Below are 25,296 nucleotides of genomic sequence, written 5' to 3'. Positions count from 1 at the left end.
ACATGTAAGGCAAATACTTATTACTGAAATACATCCCCAGTTCCCAAATGAGACTTTTTTATTTTTTAAGGTTGATTTGGTTTTGGTTTTGGTTTGGTCTTGGCTTGCTTTGTTTGTTTTAGGCAGGGTCTTTATATATCCAAGGATGGCTTTGAACTTCTGGTCCTCCTGCCTCCACCTCCCTAGTGCTGGGATGACAAAGTTTACCACATGCTCAGTTTTATGGGGTATGGCAGATTGGACCGAGGATTTGTGTATGCCAAGCAAGCACTCTACCAACTGAGCATAGCCAGTCCCTTGTTTTCATTGATTAGTAGTAGGAAGGCGGATATAGTTTCAACTTGACATATAGAAACTTCTAGCTGTACCTTTCAAAATACTCTGCTTTTTTCCCTCTTGATTACTCAAGAGCTAACCTCTACAGAGAAAGTAATTTCTTTTAGAGATTCATCCTGTACCCCAGGTGATGCTAATTTACATATCATTCTGTACACTTACAGTTCAACTGGGTGTGCCTGATTTCATTTGATCCTAGAACATAATATGCTGTGAACATAACTAACATATTTATTACTGATGGAGTAGTTGTGACTTATAAAACTCTTCCTAGAAACTGAGCTTAATTTTAAGTAAAATTTTTATCGTGAGAAAACATGTATCTGACTTTGTTGTCTGGACTTTCTTAGTGCTACACCAACAATCGTTTCTAAAGCAAAGAGTATCGAGGTTGGAAATAAAAGTGCTTTGTCTGCTGTTTCACTGAACAACTTGGAGCCCATCACCAGGGTCCAGATCTGGTTGGCCAATGGGGAGAGGACCGTCCAAAAATTTAATGTTTCTCATAGGTCAGTCTTCTGTTTCTGCATTTGACTGATTGTTTTCCAACTGTAAATTTCATTTCTTTTTTTTTTTTTTTAGTTTAGATGACACTGATTTTTGAGCTAATGAAAGCTGTTTTGTGGGGGTGGGGGGGTTCAAGACAGGGTTTCTCTGTGTAGTTTTGGTACCTGTCCTGGAACTCACAGAGATCTGCCTGCCTCTGCCTTTGCCTCCTGAGTGCTGGGATTAAAGGTATGTGTCATTGTCACCCAGCCTCATGAAAGCTTTTTTAAAAAGTAGCTCTCTTAAGGTTAATGTGTCAATCAACATAGGATTCTTAGACTCCACTATGTTTAGTCTAGGGTGTTTTTTGCTTTGTTTGGGGTTTTTAACTCAGTATCATGTTGATTTGGCCTTCTGTACTGTGGCTAGTTCATTCTCTGTCTGAGTATTTTTTATTGCTGGGTACCTCACGTGCATCAGGCATATATGCCCTAACAGTAAGCTGCAGCTCCAGCCCAATTCTTTTTGTCTACCATATCCTACCACACATAAATAACTGTTTATCCGTTCTCCTCACTGACAGCAGTCTAGGTTTCAGTTTATTTATGCAGACATGTCAGTCTTTCCTGTTGCACAGTACAGTCACAAAATCCCCCAAAACATGATACTGAGTTCTAAAAAGTTGCAGAACAGGGAAGGGTGTGGTGCTAGAGGCCCTTAATGTCATGGCTTAGGAGGCAGAGGCAGTGGATCTCTGTGAGTCAGGCTGCACAGTGAGACCCTGTTTCAAAAAAAAAAAAAAAAAGTTCTAGAACAAGTTCCCTATAGTGCTGTTGATAGTTCAATGAGCTCATTTCAAAGTCTCTTTCTCCTGTGTTTCCTGGGTTGGCTTTGTGGGTCTCAGCTGCACTCATTTATTTGCAAGTTCCTCCAAGGGAGCTCTGCAGGTCACTGCCTCTGGGTCTGTTCCTTCTGTCTCCCACTTTCTTAAACCATCAAAGGAGCTGCCCCTGTCCTCATAGCAAAGGTACAGGCCCAAGGGGCAGTGTCCTTTGAGTAAGAGTTCACTTGTGTTACTCCACTGGCCATTTTCTGTGTGTACAGAAGCCTGTCCATCTGTCTATCTTCTCCCCTCCCATGGTGTCCATTTTAAATCAGATGCCTGCATCTGCTCTGGACTCTCCATTCTGTGTTTCATTGGTCTGTTTTTCTTTTTCTTTTCTTTTCTTTTTTTTTTTTTTATTCAAGACAAGGTTTCTCTGCGTAACAGCCGTAGCTGTCCTGGAACTCATTCTGTAGACCAAGCTGGCCTGGAACTCACAGAGATCCACGTGCCTCTGCCTCCCAAGAGCTGGCATTAAAGGTGTGAGCCATCACTGCCCAGCTTTTTTGTTTTGCTTGTTTGTTTGTTTGTTTTGTTTTATTTTGTTTTTTGAGACAGGGTCTTACTCTATATCCTGCTGTGTAATTCAGGCTGGCCTCAGACTGAAGGCTGGGATTGTAGTCATGTGCCATGCTTCATACCAAGCTTTAGACTTTTCCTTTTTCCCATTGGAGTGTTGGTTCTGTTTTTCAGGGATGCATCTTTTAAAGTCTGTTCGTTGCTGTGTGTGCATGTATGTGATGGGAAGGAGGTATGGCAGGCAGAGGACAACTTTGTGAAGTTGGTCTCTTCCTTCCACATTTCCATGGGTTCCGCAGATTGAATTCATTTCCTGGGGTTTGAATAGCAAGAGCACATGCCCATTGAGACATCTCCCAGCTAGAGTGACACACACATAATTTCCCCAAGGTCGTGGGTCTAGGGCTGCCATCTTTCCTCTGTTGTTTCCCTTTACTTTGAATCTTTTTTTATTCTTTTTGTGTGTATAAGAGTGCGTTGTTGTATTTTCTCAATAGTTGTTTTGTTTGTTGTTGGGTTTTTGTTACTGTTGTTGTTCTTTTGTTTGTTTTTGGTTTGAGACAGAACAAAAATGTACCATGTGACCCTAGCTGGCCTCGAACTCATTATATAGATCAGAATGGCTTTGATATTCACTCTGCTTTTTTACATTCTACGTATGTATATGTATGTGTCTATCTATCTATCTATCTGTCTGTCTGTCTATCTTGTATGAGTGGGTGGTTAGGTAGGGAGTACACAAGTACCCTACGTGAGTGGGGTGTCAGAGAACTACTTTTGAGAATCTATTTTCTTTCCATCTTGAGTCCTGGGAGCTAAGTCAGGTTGTCAGGTTTGGCAGCGAGTGTTTTCACCCACAATTACAGTGTTGGAAGTTTACGTTTCTTCTTCAGGGTAGGTTGGGTGGTTGGTTTTGGTTTTTGGTTTTTTGTTTGTTTGTTTTTTTAGGCCAGATTCTACCACTGAACTATCCTGTCTTTACTTTGCATTGACGTTGGGACAGTTCTCACCAACTTGCCAGGCAGGCCTTGAACTTTCTCTGGATTCCAGGCATTTTTTCTCATCTTTTGTACAGTTTTTGTTTGTTCATTTGTTTTTGAGTTAAGCTCTCACGTATCCCAGGCTTAGGAAGTAGAGACAGGAGGATCAGAAAAGAAGTTCAAAGATATCCTAAGCCACCTGGCAGGTTCGAGACCAGCCTGTGCTACATAAATCCTGTCTTGAAAAAAATAGATTTTATAACAGATTGGAGGTGTATCTCAATGCTTACACAGAATCTTGGGTTTAATCGCCATCATTAAAAAGTACAAAAAAAGTTTGCATCACTGCACAGCTGGCACATGAAGAGCATGGACCACAGAGAACACAGAGAAACCCTGATTGGGAAAAACAAAACAAAACACGGAGTTGAACTAACTGATCGACATTCAAGAGTACAATGATCATGGGCTGAAGATGTAGCTCATTTGGTAGAGTGCATGCATGCATATGCACGCGCGCGCACACACACACACACACACACACACCAGATTTAAAAGGTCACCTAGAACCTGAACTTCAGCTGAGTAGTAGGCGTTCTTGGCTAGCATGTCTCAGCCTCTGGGTTCATTCCCAAAAGATAGGGAGCTTGGGATGTAGCTGTGTAGCTCAGATGGTAAAGGACTTGCCTAGCATACCTGAAGCCCTGGGTTCAATCCCCAGTACCACATAAACTGGGCATGCTGTCACATACCTGTAACTTATCACTGGCCTGTAATATAAGCACTGCTTTAAAAAACAAATAAATCACTGGTTGTATCATACAAAACTTTCTCTAGTCTGTATTTTAACAAATCCAAATACCTATACAAGTTGATGCTACCTTAAATTAGCTAGTCCAGGTTTTCATCAATTAATAGTTTGTGGTATTTTGCAGGGTGAGCCACATCAAAGACTTCATTGAAAAATACCAAGGATCTCAGAGAAGCCCCCCCTTTGCCCTGGCAACAGCTCTTCCTTTTCTCAGACTTCTGGATGAGACGCTCACATTGGAAGAAGCAGATTTACAGAATGCTGTAATCATTCAGAGACTCCAGCAAACTGCGGAGCCATTTAGAAAACTCTGATAGTTCTGAGTTTTGAGAGACTGAGAGAAATGATGTGGGAAGTGGACATGCAGAAGTGGGAGACGGAAGTCAGTTTGACTGAGCTTGTGGTTTGAGTGCTACTTAATTCCTGAGGAGGGTGTTTACATAATCACAAGTTAGGAGAGTAATGTATGGCTGGAAACCACAGTTAATGCACTTTTCTCAAAGGCCACTCAGAAAAAAATGTGTATCTTTAAATACTAGTTAACCAACATGAAATATTAAATAGCTGTATAATTAATCTTCATGTGGTCTAAATTAGCAGAATATTAGCATTGAAACATTATTTCCAAATAGCAGATATTAATATAAATGTTAGCTCTCCCAGTTTTTAAATAGCAATACATTAAATATTGTACATGACATGTTAAAAACATCAATGTTATTATTGTATTGCCTATAACCCTCACAGCTTCTCAGTTCTCACTCTGGGATGGCAAGAGATATTCAAGTATTAATTTAGCAACAGTATCTAAGATGTATAATCTTTTAGGAATAAAATTGTGTAGCTTAGTACAATGTTAGTATTAATATGCCTATACACTTTTCTATACCTTCTATATGTAATTTTATGGGCTGGGGTAGATGGGTTCAATGGTAGAGTATTTGCCAAGTATATATGAGACCCCAGGTTCAATCAATCCCCAGCAAAAAAACAAAAACAAAAAACATGAAATGTGAAAGCACTCACAAAAATTCTCCACGAACCACAGTTGATTCTCCTCCTACTTTCTCCCCAAAAACTAGGAATTTATTTTTAGCTAACATTTGTAATCAGCCATTCATTTGTACCACTCAACTAGAATCTATTTTATCATATTAAAAATTTGTGAATGTTTCTTAAATTCACAGAAGTACACATTTTCTACTTCATATCACAGTAAACCTGTGTAGACATTATAGGAAAACATGCTTAGTGTATTATACTTTTAACAGAAAACCAATTATGTTTCCATTTTCAGATTAAATCCCTGTGTTTGGAAATAAGTTAAATGAACTACTTTGCAAATGATCTATTGAATTAAACTTTAAGTCATTAAAATGTAAATAAAAACTAATAAAAACAAAAGTGAAGTATACATTGTAGCAAGGATTAAGTGGCCCATACCAGCAACAGTATCCATAGGGTGCTGGGTGTATGCTATAACCGTTTATGTGAGTTATATGGATAATAGTATTAAAAACTCAAAGTTTGGCCAGGTGGTGGTGCACACCTTTAGTCCCAGCAGTAGACACTGGCAGATCTGAGTTCGAGGCCAGCCTGGTCTACAGAGTGAGTTCCAGGACAGCCAGGGCTATATAGAGAAACCCTGTTGGGGGGCATGAACCTCAAAGTTTTCAAATATTTATTCCTTTAAAAATAATAACTTCCAGCCAGGCTGTGGTGGCGCATGCCTTTAATCCCAGCACTTGGGAGGCAGAGCCAGGCGGATCTCTGTGAGTTCAAGGACAGCCTGGTCTACAGAGCTAGTCCAGGACAGGCTCCAAAGCTACAGAGAGAAACCCTGTCTTGAAAAACCAAAAAAAATAAAATAAAATAATAACAATAACTTCCAAGCTGCCCACAGAGGCACATGCTCTGTAGCTGTCACTCACACCCTCACACCAAATTGAGAGGGGAGGTTCACTTGAGCCCAGGAATTCAGATCAGCCTAAGTAACATGGCAAAGTCCTGTCTCTATAATAACAACTTTCTATCCTGGAGGGATGGCTCAGCAGTGAAGAGCAATGGCTGCTTTTGCTGTGGACCCAGGTTCAAGTCTCAGCTCCCACACGGCAACTCACAATCACCTAAGTTGTGTAACTCCTGATTCAAGGCATCCAGCTCCCTCTCCTGACCTCTGTGGGTACTGCACTCGAGTGATACATGCAGGAAAAACACATACCCGTTAATTTTTTAAAAAGATTTAAATAGGGGGTTGGGAATTTAGCTCAGTGGTAGAGCGCTTGCCTAGCAAGCCCAAGGCCCTGGGTTCAATCCTCAGCTCAAAAAAAAAAAAAAAAAAAGATTTAAATAAATAATAATTTCCAAAGCATGAAAAGATTTCTTGAGAAAGGTGGCATTGGATTTTTTTCCCAAAAAGTTTGTCTGACAATGACTATAAATGATTCTCAACTGTTCCTGTATTCACCATGTTGTAACATCACTCACTTGATAGCCTCTAGGAGACAGCCCTTTTCAGTGAGAGCGAAAAAGAAACAACACTATGTGATTAGGAAAGACATTTTGACAGAGGCCTTTCCAAAGAGCCAATGCCTGGCCAAACATGGTGCCCACATCTGTGGTTCTAGCCCTTGGGAGGCTGAGGCAGAAAGATTACCATGAGGGCAGCTTGGGCTGCAGAATGAGACTGTCTTAAATCCGCAAAGTCCATTCCTGCCACCTTCCACAAACATGGTTCGCTGTGTCTGAGATGGTGCGGGCTCCACTTGGAATCTCGAGTGATTTGTAGGTAGTTAGTGTAACGATGCGGGAGTTCTGGACTAGGCCTGAGTCCTGTGAAAATCCACCCTGTGTGCTTCAGCACAGACAGTGAACCACTCCCCCGAAGTGAGGCTTCTCACCTCACTTAGCTGTCCCCTCTCCCCAAGTCTACTCAGGTTGTTGTCTTGAAGCTGAACCACTCATGATGTCACCTTGCTGCCCAGCCACAGATGAGGCAGGACTGGAAAGTGTGAATGAGGGTTTCACTAAGGCTCAGGAATGCCAAGAGGGAACCTGTGTGCATAGCTGGGTCTCCTGGATCAGCCCTTTCTTGTGCAGTCTTAATTTTAAAGATGCTCTCTTCCCTAGCTCCAGCCTTCCACATGCCACACCCTGTCTTTGGGGTGGGCCGTGTGGAATAGAGGATGAAGGAGAGCGTTTTCATTTTGCCCTTAACCCAGGAATTCAGCAGGTACATAATAAAAAACGAGATATTTATTGTCGATAATGTTTACATAGCAATATCAGAGCCCTCTTTAGCAAAACCGAAATAAGTACATTCTTAACAAAAAAAGAGGATAGTAAAAAAGATAATTTTACCTTTCAGATATAGGCAAAAACTTTTGATTGTTAATCTGGTCAGGAATCTCTAAGGAAATGTTTCATATAGGCCTATCATGAAACCTTTCTATTTGCATACTTGTAATTTATGAAAGGCCTCTCACAAGAATGTTTCTCATGTATCTACAAAAAAAAGAAAGAAAAGAAAGCCTCCTTTGTGGATTTTCCAGTTCCTCATTAACCAGAAGCTACAGGGGTTTCTTGTGTATCTTGTACAGTAGATGCCAGTGGGAGGTTCCACTAGGAACAACAGTCATCAGCAATAACTTGTGTTTTTTTAAACTGTGAAAATGTTAGTGTAAATCATGTTCTTGATGATAATCATCTGATAAAGCTGTTTACTTGAGAATTCAGAAGTTGTGAAGTTGCTAGAGTCCTTACTACAGGTTGACTGTGGAAGCGCACATGGCCAAGGGAAGCAAACCTGAAATGAATGGACATCTTGGGCGTGGAATGCAATCTGACCCAAGTCATTGCTTCAAATCTGCCACCAGCCCTTTATCCTGGAATAAGATGGACATACAGAAGTACGTGATTGATTTACACATCTGAATCTGCTAGCTAGATTACTATGCATTCAAAGCTAAAATAATCTTACTTTATCAGTCAGTAGTCATGATGTTTCTATACATTGACAATGCAGTATGTGTGTATTTATTTTAGTGCCTTAATATATTTTTGATGTGGTATTTTGCTAATGGTTAAATGAACTGTTCTCTTAAAATGCTGTTCATTGGGGTTGGGGATTTAGTTCAGTGGTAGAGTGCTTGCCTAGGAAGCGCAAGGCCCTGGGTTCAATCCTCAGCTCCCCAAAAAAATGCTGTTCATTGAAAGGGTTTGTTAAATGATTTACACTTGTTATAAAATAGTACATGTGAATGCTTTTGTCATTTTTTAATTTGGCTAAGTCATTCAATTTGAGAATCAATGATTATTAATTATTAGATGCCTTTTCTTTAATCAATGTTATTTTCATGCTCAGAAATGTAAAAGGGTGATATTTTAGTACCAATCCAACGGTTGTATTTGTTCGAATGACATACATGGAGGTTTGTTAATACACTCCTTTGTTTTTCTTTGCCAAAGAACAAACCACTTGGGTAAAAAGTTGCTTATCACACTGGATCCTCAGTTAGAAGTGGCTTACTCATTACATTTATATCTTGCTCTTTGTCATTTATTTTAAATTGTTTTAGCACAGACAATTCATACTCATAATTCATATTCATTATAGAAAGTTATAAAATACAGATCTTCTAAAGATAATCTCAGTATAAATTGACATGGTTCTCAAGATAGCTGCACCACCAGGCACAAAAAATTAGTCAATGATTTTTTTAAATGTATTCAACTATATTATTCAACCAGGATATAATTTTGGAAATTTGCATCTCCTTGAAAAGGACCTCCATCTGGGCATGGTGACACACACCTTTAATCCCAGCACTCGGGAGGCAGAGGAATTCGAGGTCAGCCTGGTCTATAATCCAAGTTACAGGACAGCCAGGGCTACACAGAGAAACTGTCTCTACAAAAGACCGTACACAGCCACATCCAGCATGGGCATGTTTTTATGTTCTTATAGTTCATCTGTGTATCTTTAAAAGGGGATTTTTTGTTATTAAGAGAGTTATTTGTATATATACCAATACAAATGCTTTATAGTTTGTGAACGTTGTCTCCCACACTTGGGAGAACACAAATACCTTGCCACATGTCATGATTATTTGCAGCAGAAAGTTTGTCGTTTTACTGTAGTTTGGCTTGTGCTTGTGTCCTGAGGAACAGTGGTCTAGTATGTACATTGCACCTGTTGTTGCTGGACTGGAGGTCCCACCGGGTTGAGCAGTCCACCCTCCCTGCACTTATCAAAGAGCCGGATGAACAGTGGAAAGGGAGGCATGTTCACTGTGAGCACAGTGAGAAGAGTAACTGAAGGATCCAGTGACCTCCCAAGTCCATCTCCAGGAGGGAGTGGAACTTAGCAGTCCAGCAAGGTGGACTCGGCAAGACTAACAGACAAGTGGAGATATTTCTCTAAGAAGTTCCTTCTCTGGCTGCCCAGGGCCTCTTCTCCCAGAAGGCGTTTTTTTTTTTGGGGGGGCGGGGGTTGTTGTATTTTTTGGGGGGGAGGAGGGAGTGACTAATTCTGGGGTCCATTGTTTCAGTAGTCTGATAATACAAGGCAGGCTGGTCACACTACTTTGACAAGAGATTTATACAGTGTGGTCCTTTGTCTTTTAAAGCACTTCCTGGAATATTGCACACACCACACTTAACTCACAGCCCAGGACTTGGTTGCACAAACTTACCTCCAGTTACCTATAGGAAAGCCTGGGAAATGTGTACTGAAAGGTACAGCTATAATTTTAGTCTGAATAGTGGAGCGTATTGCTTCATTTAAAGAATAAATTTATTTGCTGCCTTTCACCCAAGGTAGAGTTAGCTGAGAGTTTCTGTCTACAACACGTTTGCCAAGAGAAGAAAATCGTCCCAGAGGGCTTGGCAGCTTTCCCCAGGTGTGTGGCAATTGGGGAGCTCCTCCTTGGAGAGGAGAACCGGAAACTTCGAGGTCCTGGGTATCCCCAAGCTGCTGCGGCAGGCTGCAGAGGGACTGCTGGGGCCCCGCTGCCTGCTCGCCCCGGCCGCGCCCACTTGGCCGGACCCACCCCTCGTGCAACGGCGCCCAGCGCTGTGGCAGTCACAGAGGAGCAGCCGTGGTGCGATGTCCTTGTCTCAGGAACCCACCTCGGCTCCGGTTGCAGAGCCTCACACCCAGGAGCCAGGCTCGGTGAGCGCCAGGAGGGCGAGAGGGAAGCGGGCTGCTCGGCGCACCCATGGGCAGGGAAGACAGGCACCTGCCATAGCCCTTTATCCAGATGTGGGGCAGAGTACAGAGTTCGGTACTGGAACACCCTAGAGGAAACAGGATGGCACCCGGAGTCCAAATAGGCAGGCAGGAAGGACTAGGTCTCTAGTGTCCTGAGGCTTCTCGGCCTTTTGGCTAAGATCAAGTGTAGTATCTAGTGTCCTGATCCCAGGCCACCACTTCATCCCTGGCAGATTTTGATAAGGGGGCTGCCTCCCTTCCCCAAACTCAAGGGGGCTGCCTCTCTTCCCCAAACTCAAGGCAGCTCCAATGGACTTGGCCTCCCTCTGAAACCCCTGGTGCGGCCCAGAAACCAAGTTCTCCTTAGAAAGACGATTCCCCCGGGTGCCCAGGCGGGGTGCTTTGGAGGTGTGGGGAGAGGGTAGTTGGGAACCCAAGGTGTTCTTAGACCCTTTGCGTTCTCTTCGTGGGTAGAGCTGGGGCTGGGGCTAATGTTGAGACTGGTGCCAATGCCAGAGAGGGGTTAAGAGCCTGGGGCTGTGTTGTGCTCTATTCAGAACCTACCCCAGTTCCACTGGCAAAGTGTTCTTGCGGCTTCAATAGACTACCACCTCCATCCACCACCTTTTTTTATTAATATTAAGAGATTTTCTATTCATTTTACATACCAACCACAGATTCCCCTCTCTTCCCTCCTCCTGCCCTCCCCCCATCCCTATCTTGACTCAGTGTTTACTATCAGTCAACTCAGAGCAGAAGAAAGAGGCATCCCTCACCTGGGATACCCCTGGTGTCTTGGTGTGCCTGTAATCCCAGTTCCTGGTTGGGGAGACTGAGGCAAGAAGATTCCTTGGGGTTCTGGGAAGCACAGTAAGACCTTAACAATCTTAACAATCAGAAAAGGGGATAAGTAAAGATGTAGCCTAGTTTCAGAGGGTTTGTCTAACATGGTAAGACTTCTCCTATACTGGGGGTGGGGTAGAGGGCCCTTTGGGGACTCATTTTCCAGGAAAATTCAGGGAATTGAGGGGATATATTAATGGCAGAGAGAGAGAGAGAGCGGGGGAGAGAGAGAGAGAGAGAGAGAGAGAGAGAGAGAGAGAGAGAAAGGAAGGAAGGAAGAAAGAAAGAAAGAAAGAAAGAAAGAAAGAAAGAAAGAAAGAAAAAGAAAGATAGAAAACTGAGATTGGTACAAAGCACCAGTGTTTAATTATCCTAATACTATGGGGTGTATATATCTACATTTTGCTTGTCAAGAAACCGAGCCTCAGTTTGGGGATTTAGCTCAGTGGTAGAGCGCTTGCCTAGCAAGCGCAAGGCCCTGGGTTCAATCCTCAGCTCAAAAAAAAAAAAAAGAAAGAAAGAAAGAAAAAGAAAAGAAACTGAGCCTCAACAAGGCTAGCCTTGTAAGGTCACACAGCCAGTTTGTTTGTAAAATGTAGATTCCATGGACTGATGGGGTAAGGCGACCAAATGATCATTTGGAAGACCGCAAGACTGTATCATCTCAGTTTCTTTTGGAATTTGTTTGGCTGGCCCTCTATTATCTAAAACCTCTACAGGCCCATTTAGGGGGAAACAAGAGACTCATTATGGGATGGCAATCCACTCAAACGCTGGATTCTGCCAACTAAGCGTTTCTGGAAGTTGCAATAATGTTCGACACAAATATCAGAAAAAGAATGCACCCAGGCTTGAGAGCGGTTTCTCGCCTGGGGTAGGAAGCATGTGTGAAGTGTGAGATAAACCTTATCTGGGAAGACCTTCCCTTCCATGCAGCCTGCCCATGGTGCCTAGAAGATACGGAAATGGACAAAGTCTAAGCTTTCTATGCCACTTCTGTCCCCAGGCAAAGGATGAAAAAAATCATTCCTAGCATTATCTGAACATAGAGTACTTTACAGTGCCCTCCTGACCATGTATTGCTTTAAAAACATATATTAAGCACCTACTGTATGCCCAGGTACTAGAGGCACCACATTGAGGGAGAACATTTATGCTCTCAGCTTACATGGTGGCGGAGGGGGGGATGAGAAATAGGAATAAATGAGAATATACCAGACAGTCTGGGCGATTCAGAGACCTGTTCAGAGTTGTCAACATCTAAACTCATACCTGAATGGCAAGCAAGCAACTCTTAAAAGACACAAAAGAACCTTCTAGAGAAGACAGAAATACAAAGACCCTGAGGATGCAACAGCCCTCAACAGGTTCGAACAATAAGAAACTCCCACCAAGAAAGCTATTGGAAGGGAGGGAGTGGAATCAGAGTGGGCTCCTGTAGGCCGTTTTAAGGACTTGGCTTTTTACTAGACAATAAAGACAGACAGCGGGTTGGGGATTTAGCTCAGTGGTAGAGTGCTTGCCTAGCAAGGGCAAGGCCCTGGTTCGGTCCTCAGCTCTGATAAAAACAAACAAACAAACAAAACAAATAAAGACAGACAAGTTATTGGTTTTAAGCAGAGTCTAATTTATGTTATTCGAAGAGCACTAGCTCAGGGGAGTGGACTAGGGGCAGAGGAGCCACTTGGGAGCTCACCTGACAGATGTAGCAGGGGAACTGGAAAAGACAGGAACCAAGGAGGTTGTGTGTGGCCTGAGCCACTGAGCAAACACCAGTGTTATTTAATGCCATGTGGCAAATGGGGTGCGGAGCTGGTTTCACAGTGGGAAGTTCACAGCAAGGAGCTGTGTTTGGGCCACGTGGGGCTGCGAGCTGGCAATCAAATGTTTATGACTCTGCTGGATGGCTGAGGGACTGTGATATTCCACGTTCTAAGCTCTTAGACTATTTTGTGATACTGCTGGGTTGATAAACGGTCTTTCCAAAAGAAAAGGGATAAGGTTTGCTGGTGTCTATGGTGTACACATCCCCATCACAGCTGATGCCGGGGACCCAACAAGTGGCTTGAAAAAATCACAAACATTGGACGACTGAGTGGGTAAAAATACCTGCCACCAAGCCTGATGACCTGAGTTTGAACATTGAACAATGGATTCACAGAGCCACTGTCTCAGGTCAACCATCATGACAACCTTGTGAAGCTGGCAGGCAGACTGCATCTGATAGACGAGGAAAACACAGCCTAGAAACATAAAGGGATTTATTCAGGGTCATACAGGGGCCCACAGCTCACTCTGATTACTGACTCAGTACAGAAAGTGGTTATGGCAGGAAGCCTGGGGGCAGTATGCAAGGAAGAACTTCCCCCCTGGAATGGTTTAGAGGTCACGGTTTAGAATTCTGCTTTTTAATTCTCTCTCACTTCCCCTTAGGATGCTCTGGGGTCAAAATGAAGCTGGGGTTACTGAGGAGTCCCCCCAAGCCATCAGGGAATCTAGGATTTTTATGAGAGTCACTGGGGTGAGGGGAGCTGTTTTGTGTCTCGAGGGATAGGAGTTAGTTAGTTCCTGTGTCTCCCCCAGGACAACAGGACCGGTCACCTGTCAGTCTGTACAAAGGTGTGCTATGGCATTGGTGGAGTCCCCAACCAGGTGGCCTCCAGCGCCTCAGCCTTCTACCTGCAGCCCTTCCTGCTCGATGTGGCGCAGGTGAGTGTGGGCAGCAGCCCAGTCCCCCCACCCCACCCCCATCCTCCACTTTGGCTTTGGTGGCTAGCCCTCTGACCCAAGTTTGATAGCAACGATAAATAGGCAATGGAGGGAAATCTCTTCAAAGATACTCATTACATCCTGCTAGTCCTAGGAAAATGAGAAAATAGCCCGATGTGGTGACAGACACTTGTAATCCCAGCATTTCAGCAGAGAGGCAGAGGCACGAGGGTCGGGAGTTCAAACCCAGGCTCAGCAGCATGGCTAGTTTAAGGCCAGCCCTGGCTACATGAGACCCTGTCTCAAAACAAAACAAGATGGGGATAGTTCAACAGGTAGAGTGCTCGTCTAGTGACTTAGTCAGGGTTACTATTGCTGCGAAGAGACACCATGACCACAGCAACTCTTCAAAAGGAAACATTTAATTGGGGTGGCTCACTTACAGTTCAGAGGTTCTATCCATCATGGCAGGGAGCATGGCAGCGTGCAGGCGGACATGGTGCTGGAGGAATAAGCAAGTGTCCTACATCTTGCAGGCAACAGGAAGCCGACTGACTTACTAGGCGGTATCCTGAGTATATGAAACCTCAAAGCCCGCCCCAACAGTGACACACTTCCTCCAACAAGGCCACACCCACTCCAACGAAGCCACACCTCCTCATAATGCCACTCCCTATGAGATTATGGGCTTATGGGGCCCATTACATTCCAACTACCACACTAGCATGCATGAAATGGGCACGGTGGTGCAATCCTGTAATCCCAGTAGTAGAGACAGGGTTGGAAGTTCAAGGTCATCCTTGCCTGCATACTGACCTTCAGACATGAAACTCTATCTCACTGGTTCTCAACCTTCCTAATGCTGCCGCCCTTTAATACAGTTCCTCATGTTGTGGTGACCCTAACCATAGAATTATATCATTGCTACATCATAACTATAATTTTGCTACTGTTATGAATCATAATGTAAATATCTGATAGGCAACCCCTGTGGGGTTGTGACCCAGAGGTTGAGAACAGTGACTGTACAGCTATCAGCTTTACCCCTCTCCTCACTGGCTCTGATGTCCCTCAGAGCTTTCTGGAATCATGTCCCGGGAAGGAACCCTTTCCACCATGGCTGTAACCCCAGATGAGTTCCCAGATCCCCCTTTCCATGGCGAGCGAGCCTGACTGTAGTTTCTGGTTTTGCGGAGGAGCCTTGGCTGTATCTTCTCGATGGTTTCAGATCCCCGCTGCCCAGGTGTCACTTGCCTTGTTCGGAGGGAAGGTGTCTGGGGCAGTTGCGGACCCTGTGGCTGGCTTCTTCATCAACAAAAGCAGAAGGACAAGATCTGGACGGCTGATGCCTTGGTGAGCAGTCCCTTGGTGCTTAGATTCCCACCCCCTTGGTCCTAGGTCACTGTCACAGCCTGTTTCTTGGTGGATACCTGTGGATGGTTAGAGGACAAGCCTGTGCGGTGTGGGAGATGAGCTAGGTCAGAATATGAGTCTTACAGTAGTCCAGAGACATGCTTAGGGATTGTCTGTTCCTCATCAGTGGGCACAGGGCTGAACAAGCTTCCTGGGCTCCCCACTCTGTCTGTGGCTGGGACTGGGCTGGAAGGTCCTAGAGGAAAAACAAACTTCCATGTGCTCCAGGAAATGAAACGCTAGCCAAATGCGCTATCACTAAGTGAACCCCCCAGTTCTCCAGTGTTCTGAGTACAAGGAATGGCACCTCCAAGGGCCCTGGCCAGGGTCCCAGCAGTGAATGCCCCTCCTTCCATTACCCTTGCTTCGCCCTGTCTCTGTGGCTCCCTGAGAGCCGGAGCTCCGGGGTCCTGTCAAGGGGCAGAGACAGAGTGAGGTTGTCCCTGCTGGTTCCTTGGTGCCCCGTGTGGTAGGCACAGTACCTCAGCTGTGCCTCTGCAGGGCGCTGGGTTGCATGCCTTTCATTGCCCTGGCCTACTTCTTCCTGTGGTTCCTGCCCCCATTCACCAGCCTGCGTGGGCTCTGGTATACCACCTTCTACTGCCTGTTCCAGGCCCTGGCTACGGTAAGTGTGTGATCGCCCCTCCTCTGCCTGGTTCTGGTGATTCCCACCGCCAGATAGGATTTCTATTCGGAGTCAGGGTGGTGTAGGTCTGGACTCACTGCTCTGACCTGCCCATCAGTGCTTGGAAACCTGTCACTAACAATTCTGACCCTGCGCAGGCCTTTGCTTCTGAGCCCTTAGCTTTGAGACTCAGATTTGGCCTTTTCGGAACGAACCTGGGATGGGACAGGGTGGCTGCTGGCTTTTGCATATGGAGGTGGCAGGGGAAGGAGACACAGTCCTTGAGTGACAGTATGGATGATTGGTGGAGGCCATCCTAATCTCTGAGGGGCCATCCAGTTCTTCCAGGTTCCCTACACGGCGCTCACTATGATCCTCACTCCCAGCCCCAGAGAGCGAGACTCTGCCACTGCATACAGTGAGTACAGCTCTGTGTTCCGGCCGGAAGCTGCTGTCTTTCAGATCCTGCGGCTCGCCATGCCACCTTGTACATGCTCTGTCTCCAGGGATGACCATGGAGATGGCAGGGACGCTGATGGGAGCCGCTGTCCATGGGCTCATTGTGTCCAGTGCCCATGGGTCTCGGAGGTGTGAGGATCCTGGAGTACAGCTCCCCGGGAGTACGGTTGTCTCCCCAGATGCAGTAAGTGTCTGAGGTACCCAGGACCCCCTCTGCGGAGTCAACTCCTTCCTCCCGGGATGCTCTTCTGTCGTTTCTTCCTCTTGGGTGGGGATGCCTACTGCATGTGCCCCCACCTTTTCCCTACTTCTCTGGCTGAACTCACAAGCCCCAACACCTGTCAGGTTCTCCACTAAGCCTGTCTGGAAGGGAAGAAGGAAGGGAGGGAGGGATGGGGAGAGGAAGGAAGGGAGGCGGGGAAACAAACCACTAGGAGATGTAGCTCAGTGGGAGAGCACTTGACCAGTATGCATGAAGTGCTAAATAAATTCAATCACCAGGCATGGCCAAAACCCACCAAATAGCAACAGCAAAGCCACAAGCGAGTCATGGCGTGGTACACCTGGGAGACGGAGACAGGAAGAGCAGAAGTTCAAGGCCATCTCTGGTTATATAGTCAGTTTAAGGCTAGCCTGGGCTAAATGAAACCTGTCTCGAAATAAACAAAACACTCAGTGTGTGTGCTTCTTGTGGGGTGGGGGTGGGGGATGGCCAAAACCACTAAGGGACAAGAACAATAGAAAATGTGGGGGCCGGGTCACAGCTCAGTTGGTAGAGGATTTGCCCAGCAAGTCTGAAGCCCTTCAGCACCATCGAAGCCAATGATGGCTCACAGCTGTAATCCCAGCACCCAGAGGTGGAAGCAAAGGAGATCCCAAGTGCAAGGTCATCCTTGGCTACATAGTCAGCTATAGGCCAGCCTGGGCAACACAAAGACCCTGCCTCAAAAAAAAAAAAAAAAAAAAAAATATATATATATATATAAAATTCAAAATTATCAACAATTTCAGGACAATGAAAAGAGAACTGAAGCCAAGAACAGTGTGCTTTCCTGGGCAAGGCCAGGGCAGTGCCTCGAACTCCCTTCCTCCCCCAGCCAGAAGCGCCCTCTGTCCTCACTGGCTATGCATCTCTTTATCTGCATCTTTATTTTCTCTGTATTTCATCTGGGCCACCATCCATCGCACTACAGTTAACTGCCTATGGATGCGCACACTCCTCCTCCATCCCTTACTGCGGATGAGGGGCCACTTGCCCGTCCTTGTAACCCCAGGATCTAGGACACAAAAGTTAGCAGCAAGGCCTGTTTGCTGACTAAGATGGGACAGCAAGCATGCTGACCTCTGGTGGCACGGATGTTCCCTTCCCTATGGGGGCAAAGAGTCATCAGAAAAGCAAGACTGTCCTGAGCTCTTAGGCCTAACTCTGAGCGAACCGGTGGAGCAGAAGCCAGCATCTTTGGGCTTGGGGTGATGATCTTTCCGCTGGAAACATCCCCCTCAGCGCTGTTCTGTCCTGCCCCGCAGGCTCGGCTCTATTGCATCGCCGCCGCTGTGGTTGCGTTGACTTACCCTGTGTGTGGCAGTTTGCTGTGTCTAGGAGTGAAGGAGCAGCCAGGTATGGGGGTGCAGTGAGGACATGAGAAGCCGAAGCTGGGAGCAGGACTCCTGGGGAGGGGGGTGAGTCTTTGAACTTTACCAGTCTAGGTATCACCTTCCTGTTTTGTAGACGCTTCCGCCCCAGCCTCAGGTCCGGGCCTGAGCTTCTTCACGGGGCTGGCCATCACTTCCCGGCACCCGCCCTACTTGAGTCTGGTGGTCTCGTTCTTGTTCATCTCAGCTGCTGTCCAGGTACCGCTGACCGAGTGATCTCTCATTTGCTCTGGCTGTGCACAGGCATTTGAAATTGAGTCTCATGTAGCCCAGGCTGGCTTTAAACTTGCTATGTAGCTGATTCTGGTCACCAGCTCCTGATTCTCCTGCCTCCACGCAAGCGCTGGGGTTCCAAGCATGCGTCATCACGCCCGCGGTGTAGGTTTTAGTTTTATAGGGGATGTCACACATGGCTGAGAGGGGCTGAGGGGGAAAACCTGGGTGTGGCTTGTGTGATTGGGGTTCCGACAAGTCGATGGTGCCTGCGAGGACCTCCTCTCCTATTACCTGGAGTCTAGTCAAGTCCATCGGCTCCTAACTATGCAAACGGGGGACGGTGCAGGAGGAACGGCTAGTATCTGTGGTGCGGGGGAATCCTTTGAGTTCAAGGACTTGGTGAAGAGGCCTTGCTGGAGACCTTCCCTTTACACATGACCTCTGAATTCCTGCCAATTCCCTGCATATGACTGTTCCCTGTGCATCACCTCAGGTGGAACAGAGCTACCTGGTCCTGTTCTGTTTGCATGCCTCCCGGCTACAAGACCATATCCAGGGCTTGGTGTTAACCATCCTGGTAAGGGGACCAAGGAGGTGAAGGCTGGAGCCCTTGGGAGGCCTTGGGAGAACCTCTGTGGCCAGAGCTCTAATGATCCCATTTTGTTTCAGTCTCTTTTCGGCAGAGGGTGGAGTTGGGGGTCAGACTCATAGTTAATAGCTACTGGTTCAAACCAGACAGTCTGAGGTTGTGTGTCCTACCTAAAAGCAAGGGCTCTGAGGTCTGGGGGAAGGTGTGGACCTCAGGGCCCTTGTGGGATGATGCTGTCTGCTCACAGATCTCAGCCGTGCTGAGCACCCCACTGTGGGAATGGGTTCTCCAGCGATTTGGGAAGAGGACATCCGCGTTCGGGATCTGTGTGAGTCAAGCAAGATGCAACAAAGCTTGGGGGTGGTAACCACGGAGCCTGAGCTCAGCAGGATTTAGACCTGGGTTCCCTTGGGTCTGCTGGACCTAGCACAGGACCCGGTGCAGGGCTGGCTTATCATGCATAACAGAGGCTGAGCCTGTTATGAGAAAGCAAGCCAGGGAAACTGTGAAGGAGCAGCTCACAGGTCTCTCTCCCCAGGTGATGGTGCCCTTCTCTATCTTGCTGGCTGCTGTGCCCTCAGCGCCTGTGGCCTATGTGGTGGCCTTTGTCTCTGGTGTCAGCATTGCTGTGTCCCTGCTGCTACCCTGGTAGGCTGGATGAAGGGACCGGGGGATTGGGAGCCTCATACCCTCCCATAAGGGAGTCTTTCTTCCAACTGCTGTCCGACTCCCTGGGTAGGGCCACCAGTTCCTTCCTTGGAGCCTTTCTAAAAAAGGAGCAATGGCCAGGTGGTAGTGGCGCACGCCTTTAATCCCAGCACTTGGGAGGCAGAGGCAGGCGGATCTCTGTGAGTTTGAGGCCAGCCTGGTCTACAGAGTGAGATCCAGGACAGGCACCAAAACTACAGAGAAACCCTGTCTCAGGGGGCGGGGAAGAGAGCCAACCACAGAACAGAAGGAAACACAGACATCCTACTGAATGCTGTGGGTTGGTTCTGAGCAGAGGTCTCTAACTTGGTCTCTGCCCTCCTGAGGACTCTTGGGCCAGCTGTTGGCTTTCAAAGGGAAGAGGGCTAACTCCACATACCCTCCCCCAGGTCCATGTTGCCAGATGTGGTGGATGACTTCCAGCTGCAGCACCAGCATGGCCCAGGCGTGGAGACGATCTTCTACTCATCCTACGTCTTCTTCACCAAGCTCTCAGGCGCAGGCGCCCTGGGCATCTCCACCCTCAGTCTGGAGTCAGTCCCAGGGCTGGGGTTTACCGAAAGCACGGAAGACCAGGGGGGTGGGGACAGGAGACAGAACCCCCTCCCTAGAGGTCACCCATGAGTCTGGAGTGCATGCTCCACTCCATGGAGTGTGGGGGAACCCCATCATCAGGACTAAGGAAGGGGCTCTGGACTCCTCTCTGCCCTTCACATACCCAACCTGGCTAGAAGTCAGTTTTCAGGAGAGGGTGGGGGCGCCATATCTATGACTTCTCACCCAAGGAGTCATGCTTGGCAAAGCTGACGGGACAGAGGGGTGATGTTTCTCCAGGTTCGCGGGGTATAAGGCAGGGGCCTGCCGGCAAGCAGAGGAAGTGGTGGTCACCCTCAAGGTCCTCATCGGTGCGGTGCCCACCTGTATGATCCTTATTGGGCTGTGCATCCTTATGGCTGGTCCAACTCCCAAGACGCCAAGCCAGGACATCTCTGCCCAGCTAAGCCTTAGGAGGTGGGCAGTGCTTGTACATGGTACACGAGCCTAAGGAACACACACACACACACACACACACACACACACACACACACACACACATCCTGGTGCCTAACAGCTAACACCAGCTGAGCCATCGGATTTCAGGCTGCTTGCCTTAGCTTCAGGGACTCTTTGCGCCTAGATTTTTTCCATCTCTAGTCTTCATCCTCAATCTTCTTCCTTGGATTACCAGGCAGATAGGGGATGAGAGGGATCCCTAGTTCTCCCTTGCAGCCCTCTGCTCATGTGACCTAGAACACGTCACACCTCGTGACTCAAGTTACCATCCGCCTTGCGCGTCCGTCAAGTTCCACATCCAGGCACATCACTCCTTGCACAGCTGTACTGGCTGTCCCACCAGCACGTTAGCCGGGTGCAGGAAGCCTTTACCTGAGCTCATGCTCTCCCTACACTTCGGGATCTCCGTCTCAGAGAGTGGATTCATGGTCTGCTCCAGTGCCTGAGCCTGGGAGCCCTCCTGCTCTTCCCTTCCCTGGCTGCTGAGTGGCGGTGCGGGCTTGCCCTTCCCTCCCATACATCCCACTACATGGAGAATGTGTGTACTGCCTGGCTTTCCTAGGGTAGTGCAGGAATCTTGCAGCTGGGGACATAGCACATGAATCTTTTTATCCCAGGAGCTCAGCACAGGGCCCAGGGCCAAATAGGCACCTATGAGGAAGTGTGTGCTGCCACATTAACACACATCTGGCCCACAGATGTTCCTTCTCACAAATACACAAGTCGCTGTCCATCTCTACATGGGACACACAAGGCGGCATTATCAGCAGCCCCTCACTTCTCACAGCTGATAACACAATCAGCAATAGGGCCCCCGAGATCATGCTCCCAACTCCAGCAATGCCTAGAGGTTGGGGACTTGCCTGATGGGACTGGAGGAACTGGGCTGTGGCTTCAGTAGGCCTGTGAGTGGAGAGTTGCTGGCAAGACACGGAACAGCCGCTGAAACTTCTGTGGCACTCTGTGACATGGCAGAGACCCTCACCTTATATCTCTTCCTTCTTGGCTTCTTCCCTTTCCTCAGGAGAACTAGCTACAGCATCGCCTGAACGTGAAGGGGACTTCTGTGAGCCGGGAAAGCAGAAACCTGCATTTTCTGGAACTCTCTGTCCAGCTCCAGGCATAGCCTAGCAACTTAGCACACGACATTTTCCCTTGTGGATGGAGGCTTTAGTGACATCTAGCCCAGGCTCCAGGGACCCTACTTGCCACCTCCTTACCTGTTGACCCTGGACCTTTCCGACTTGTAGCCCAAACTTCTCTACTTTCAAGAAACCTCAGACTCTGAAAGCATCCCCTAAGGCTATTTCTGGCATCAGGAAGGTCCTGCCTACTCCAGCCTGTACACTCACTCCCTTTGCTAGATGGCAGAGCTCCACACACAGGAAAACAGATGAAGACCTGGTTTGCACAGTCTCCAGTGGACACCTGCTGAGACCATAGAAAAGCTGGGACACAGCGTCAATGGGTAAACGGAGGACACACGACTACCTGGCACACAGGCGTTGCCCAGCATTTTGCTCTCTTCACGTGAATCAAGGTCACTGCTTCTATCAGGAGACAAGAGGACGACACAGAACCATCGGAGGACGGTCACTCTTACAAATAAATGTAAATATATCTTCTGAGATTCTTGTTCTAATAGCATGTAATAGGAACTGCAGTCTTCTAGGAGCTGTGTCTTTGGGGAAGAAAGATTCACTGGGGTTTATATTTTTTAAAAAGCAAATTTAGCTGGGTGTGGTGATGCACACAGTTAATCCTGGCACTCGGGGTAGAAACAGGAGAATCAAGAGTTCAAGGCCAGCCTCAGCTGCATATTAAGTTTGAGGCCAGTGAACAACCTGAGATCCACTTTTTTTTGCAGTGGTGGGGGTGGTGGTTGTGACAGGGTTTCTCTGTGTGGCTTTGGAGCCTGTCCTGAAACTCACTCTGTAGACCAGGCTGACCTCGAACTCACAGAGATCCGCCTGGCTCTGCTTCCCGAGTGCTGGGATTAAAGGCGTGCGCCGCCGCCGCCACCAGGCTGAGACCCATCTTAAAAGCAAACAAAAGTTAAAGAACTTATTTCCTGCAGAGTGGGTAAATTGTGACCGTGAATAGCTCCCCATCCCATGCTGGAGTCCCCTGAGGAGAAGCCATGAAGTATGGCTCTTACCCCAGCCAGGTCCTACACTGACTGGGGCGCTGCCACACTCAACCGAAAACAAAACAGCTTGCTTCTCTTACTGTTCTCCCCACCCCTTGCCATTCCCTTCTCCTCCTTACCTGTCACTCCTGAATCCATTAAACTTGGCTTCAGCCATCTCCATCTCCTCCTCCTCCTCCTCCTCCTCCTCCTCCTCCTCCTCCTCCTCTTCCTCCCCTTCCCATCCTCCTCCCCACCCTCTTCTTCTTTTGGTGTTCCAAGACAGGGTTTCTCTGTCAGCCCTGGCTGTCCTGGAACTCGATTTGTAGCCCAGGCTGGCCTCGAACTCAGAGATCCGGCTGCCTCTGCCTCCCGAGTGCTGGGACTCAAGGTGTGCGCCACCACAGCTTGGCCAACCCTTCCTTCCTTAAGTGCCTTTTTTCAGGGCATTTCAGCACAGCAACAGACAAGTAGCTAACACACCGAGGAAGCCCTCAATGCTGGTTGGTGAATGCTGAGCTCCAAAACTCTAATCTTCTCCACCACTTCTGACCCACACTCCCCTTTCCTTCCGCTTCTTTGATGCACCTTAACCTTCTCCACCTTCCCAGGGCAGTGTGATCTCACTTACCACCGCCACCCTACGCTGCTGCAGACTCCACTTTCAACCCACCACTCTTGGCTGAGCTTCAGCTCCCCAGACCACAGCCTCCGGGGTGCTTTCCAGGCAGTCCCAACCCCACGCACCCAAATGGAACCCATCACCTTCCCTCCATGGAAAAACAGTCTGGTAAAAACTAAATGCACCTATAATACAAGTACTTAGCAGACCGAGAACAAACAGCAATGCTTCTTCCTCAAAGAAGTATCTGCCAAAATCCCACAGCAAACATCATTCTTTCTATGTGTGAGACAGGACTTTGCTGTGTAGTTCAAGTCGGCCTGGAATACGCCAATGTTGGCTTAGCCAACTAAGTACTGGGATCCTAGACACGAGCCTTGACAGGTTTCTTTTTTTGTTTTGTTTTGTTTTGTTTTTTGAGACAGGGTTTCTCTATGTAGCTTTGCGCCTTTCCTGGATCTCGAGGCTGGCCTCGAACTCACAGAGATCCACCTGCCTCTGCCTCCTGAGTGCTGGGATTAAAGGTGTGTGACACCACCACCTGGCGACAGGTTTCTTGTTATTTTGTCTGCCCCCCCCCCCAGGTAAGGGCTGACCCTGAGACCTTAAGTATATGCTAGATGAACTATGAATATAGTTTTTGATCTATATCCCTAGCCCAACATTCTTCATAGAAAACAAAACAATCCTTATATTCATATGGAAGCACACGTAAATACTAGTACCAACATCAATCCTGAGTAAAAAAGGAAGCATTATAATACCTGTTCTCAAAACATACTACAAAGCAATTTGTAGGAACCAAACAGCGTCATAGTGAGAGCCATTTCTGGGTAAAAGACCACAGAGAGACTTGTTAAATATTTGCATACAGAGATAGTTACAAAAGTATTCAAAGCAATATGGTTCATGATTTCAAAAATAAAGCCAGGAAACAGTGAAATGCCCATGCCAGCAGTATTGTGAATTGTGCCAAGTCACAACAGTTAAAAATAACATACACACAAGAGGATGTATCTTTGAAATAATATTGAGTAGGGGATAGGAGACAGATTAGTGGGAATAAGTGTAGTGGGTAGCCATCCCAGCCTTGGCCTGGAAGTTCCAACCCCCATTGAGGCTTCGGTAATGGTCACACCCACAAGACGGGGCTGAGGGAGGAAGCTGAAGACCCAGGATCGAGAGGAGAGGCTTCTCTTGGTTCCAGGACCCTGGATGCTGGAGGTAGACCGAGCAGAGTTCTCCAGAGAACACCGCAGGACTGTGCCATACCTTCCCTAGACCCTGCAACCTATCCCTTCATTTGTAAGTTACCCCACAAAATAAACCTCCCTTTTAACTACGTGGAGTGGCCTTAATAATTTCACCAATAAATAAGCTTCTGTGTAAGTCTGAGGACTTGAGTTCAGACCCCCAGCACCCAGGTAAAAACCTGGAACGGCATGATAAGGCTGTGACCTGTGACCCCAGTGTTTTAGTGGGTCAGGGAGGGAGACAGGTAGGACCCTAGGAGCTCAATGGCCTGTCAGTCTAGCCAAAATGGTGAGTTCCAGGTTCAGTGAGAGACAGTCTCAGAAAACAAGGTGGAGGGCTGGCTCAGTCAGAAGAGCATTCTTCTCTGCTCTGCTTGAGGACCTCGATTCCCAGGACTCACATGAAAAGTCAACAAGCCAGGCGGTGGTGGTGGTGCATCTGTGAGTTTGAGGCCAGCCTGTGAGTTCAAGGACAGCCAAAACTACACAGAGAAACCTTGTCTCAAAAAAACAAAATAGATACATAATAAAAAAATAAACAATCAACAACAAAAACCACACACAGTGGTGTGAGGTTGTAATCTGAGTGTTTTGGGGAGGTGAAACAAGACAGATCCCTGGGGCTGGCTGGCCAGCTCGCCTAGCCTACTTGGTGAATTCCAGAACAATGGGAAACACTATTTCAAAAAAAAAAAAAGGCTGGATGGATGCTTGGCAGTGGTGGTGCACACCTTTTTTTTTGTTGTTTTTTAAGACAAGCTTTCTCTATGCAGTTTTGGTGCCTGTCCTGGATCTCCTT

The 25,296-nt window shown here is 47.2% G+C and overlaps 2 protein-coding genes across 2 annotated transcripts in view; both read left to right on the top strand.

Annotated features, from left to right (window-relative positions):
- The window catches only part of Ubxn2a (UBX domain protein 2A), a 35,089-nt gene extending 29,496 nt beyond the window's left edge, over positions 1 to 5,593 (top strand). Inside the window, exons 7-8 of the mRNA XM_036171170.1 lie at positions 687 to 845; positions 4,140 to 5,593. Coding sequence (XP_036027063.1) covers positions 687 to 845; positions 4,140 to 4,329 — 349 coding nt within the window. The 3' untranslated portion in view covers positions 4,330 to 5,593. The remainder of the gene's footprint in view (positions 1 to 686; positions 846 to 4,139) is intronic.
- Positions 5,594 to 10,121: 4,528 nt separating this feature from the next.
- Positions 10,122 to 22,045, top strand: Mfsd2b (major facilitator superfamily domain containing 2B). The gene is made up of 14 exons (XM_036171354.1): positions 10,122 to 10,187; positions 13,653 to 13,778; positions 15,007 to 15,131; positions 15,693 to 15,816; positions 16,156 to 16,234; positions 16,323 to 16,459; positions 17,803 to 17,893; positions 18,005 to 18,126; positions 18,638 to 18,721; positions 18,981 to 19,061; positions 19,272 to 19,381; positions 19,831 to 19,974; positions 20,276 to 20,452; positions 21,519 to 22,045. Exons 1-14 carry the CDS (start codon positions 10,122 to 10,124, stop codon positions 21,541 to 21,543), a joined length of 1,491 nt encoding a protein of 496 aa, XP_036027247.1. The 3' UTR covers positions 21,544 to 22,045.
- The last annotated feature ends 3,251 nt before the right edge of the window (positions 22,046 to 25,296 follow it).

Source organism: Onychomys torridus, chromosome 21 (assembly GCF_903995425.1).
Source record: "Onychomys torridus chromosome 21, mOncTor1.1, whole genome shotgun sequence".
Taxonomy (NCBI): domain Eukaryota; kingdom Metazoa; phylum Chordata; class Mammalia; order Rodentia; family Cricetidae; genus Onychomys; species Onychomys torridus.
This window is presented reverse-complemented; position numbering and strand designations above follow the sequence as displayed.

What these genes read in the sequence shown, in the direction of transcription:
- Mfsd2b (XM_036171354.1), top strand. Translation starts at nt 10,122, where the DNA reads ATGTCCTTGTCTCAGGAACCCACCTCGGCTCCGGTTGCAGAGCCTCAC. An exon ending in AGACTCTGCCACTGCATACA is followed by an intron (nt 16,235 to 16,322) that starts GTGAGTACAGCT and finishes CTCTGTCTCCAG; the next exon opens with GGATGACCATGGAGATGGCA. An exon ending in GCCCAGCTAAGCCTTAGGAG is followed by an intron (nt 20,453 to 21,518) that starts GTGGGCAGTGCT and finishes CCCTTTCCTCAG; the next exon opens with GAGAACTAGCTACAGCATCG.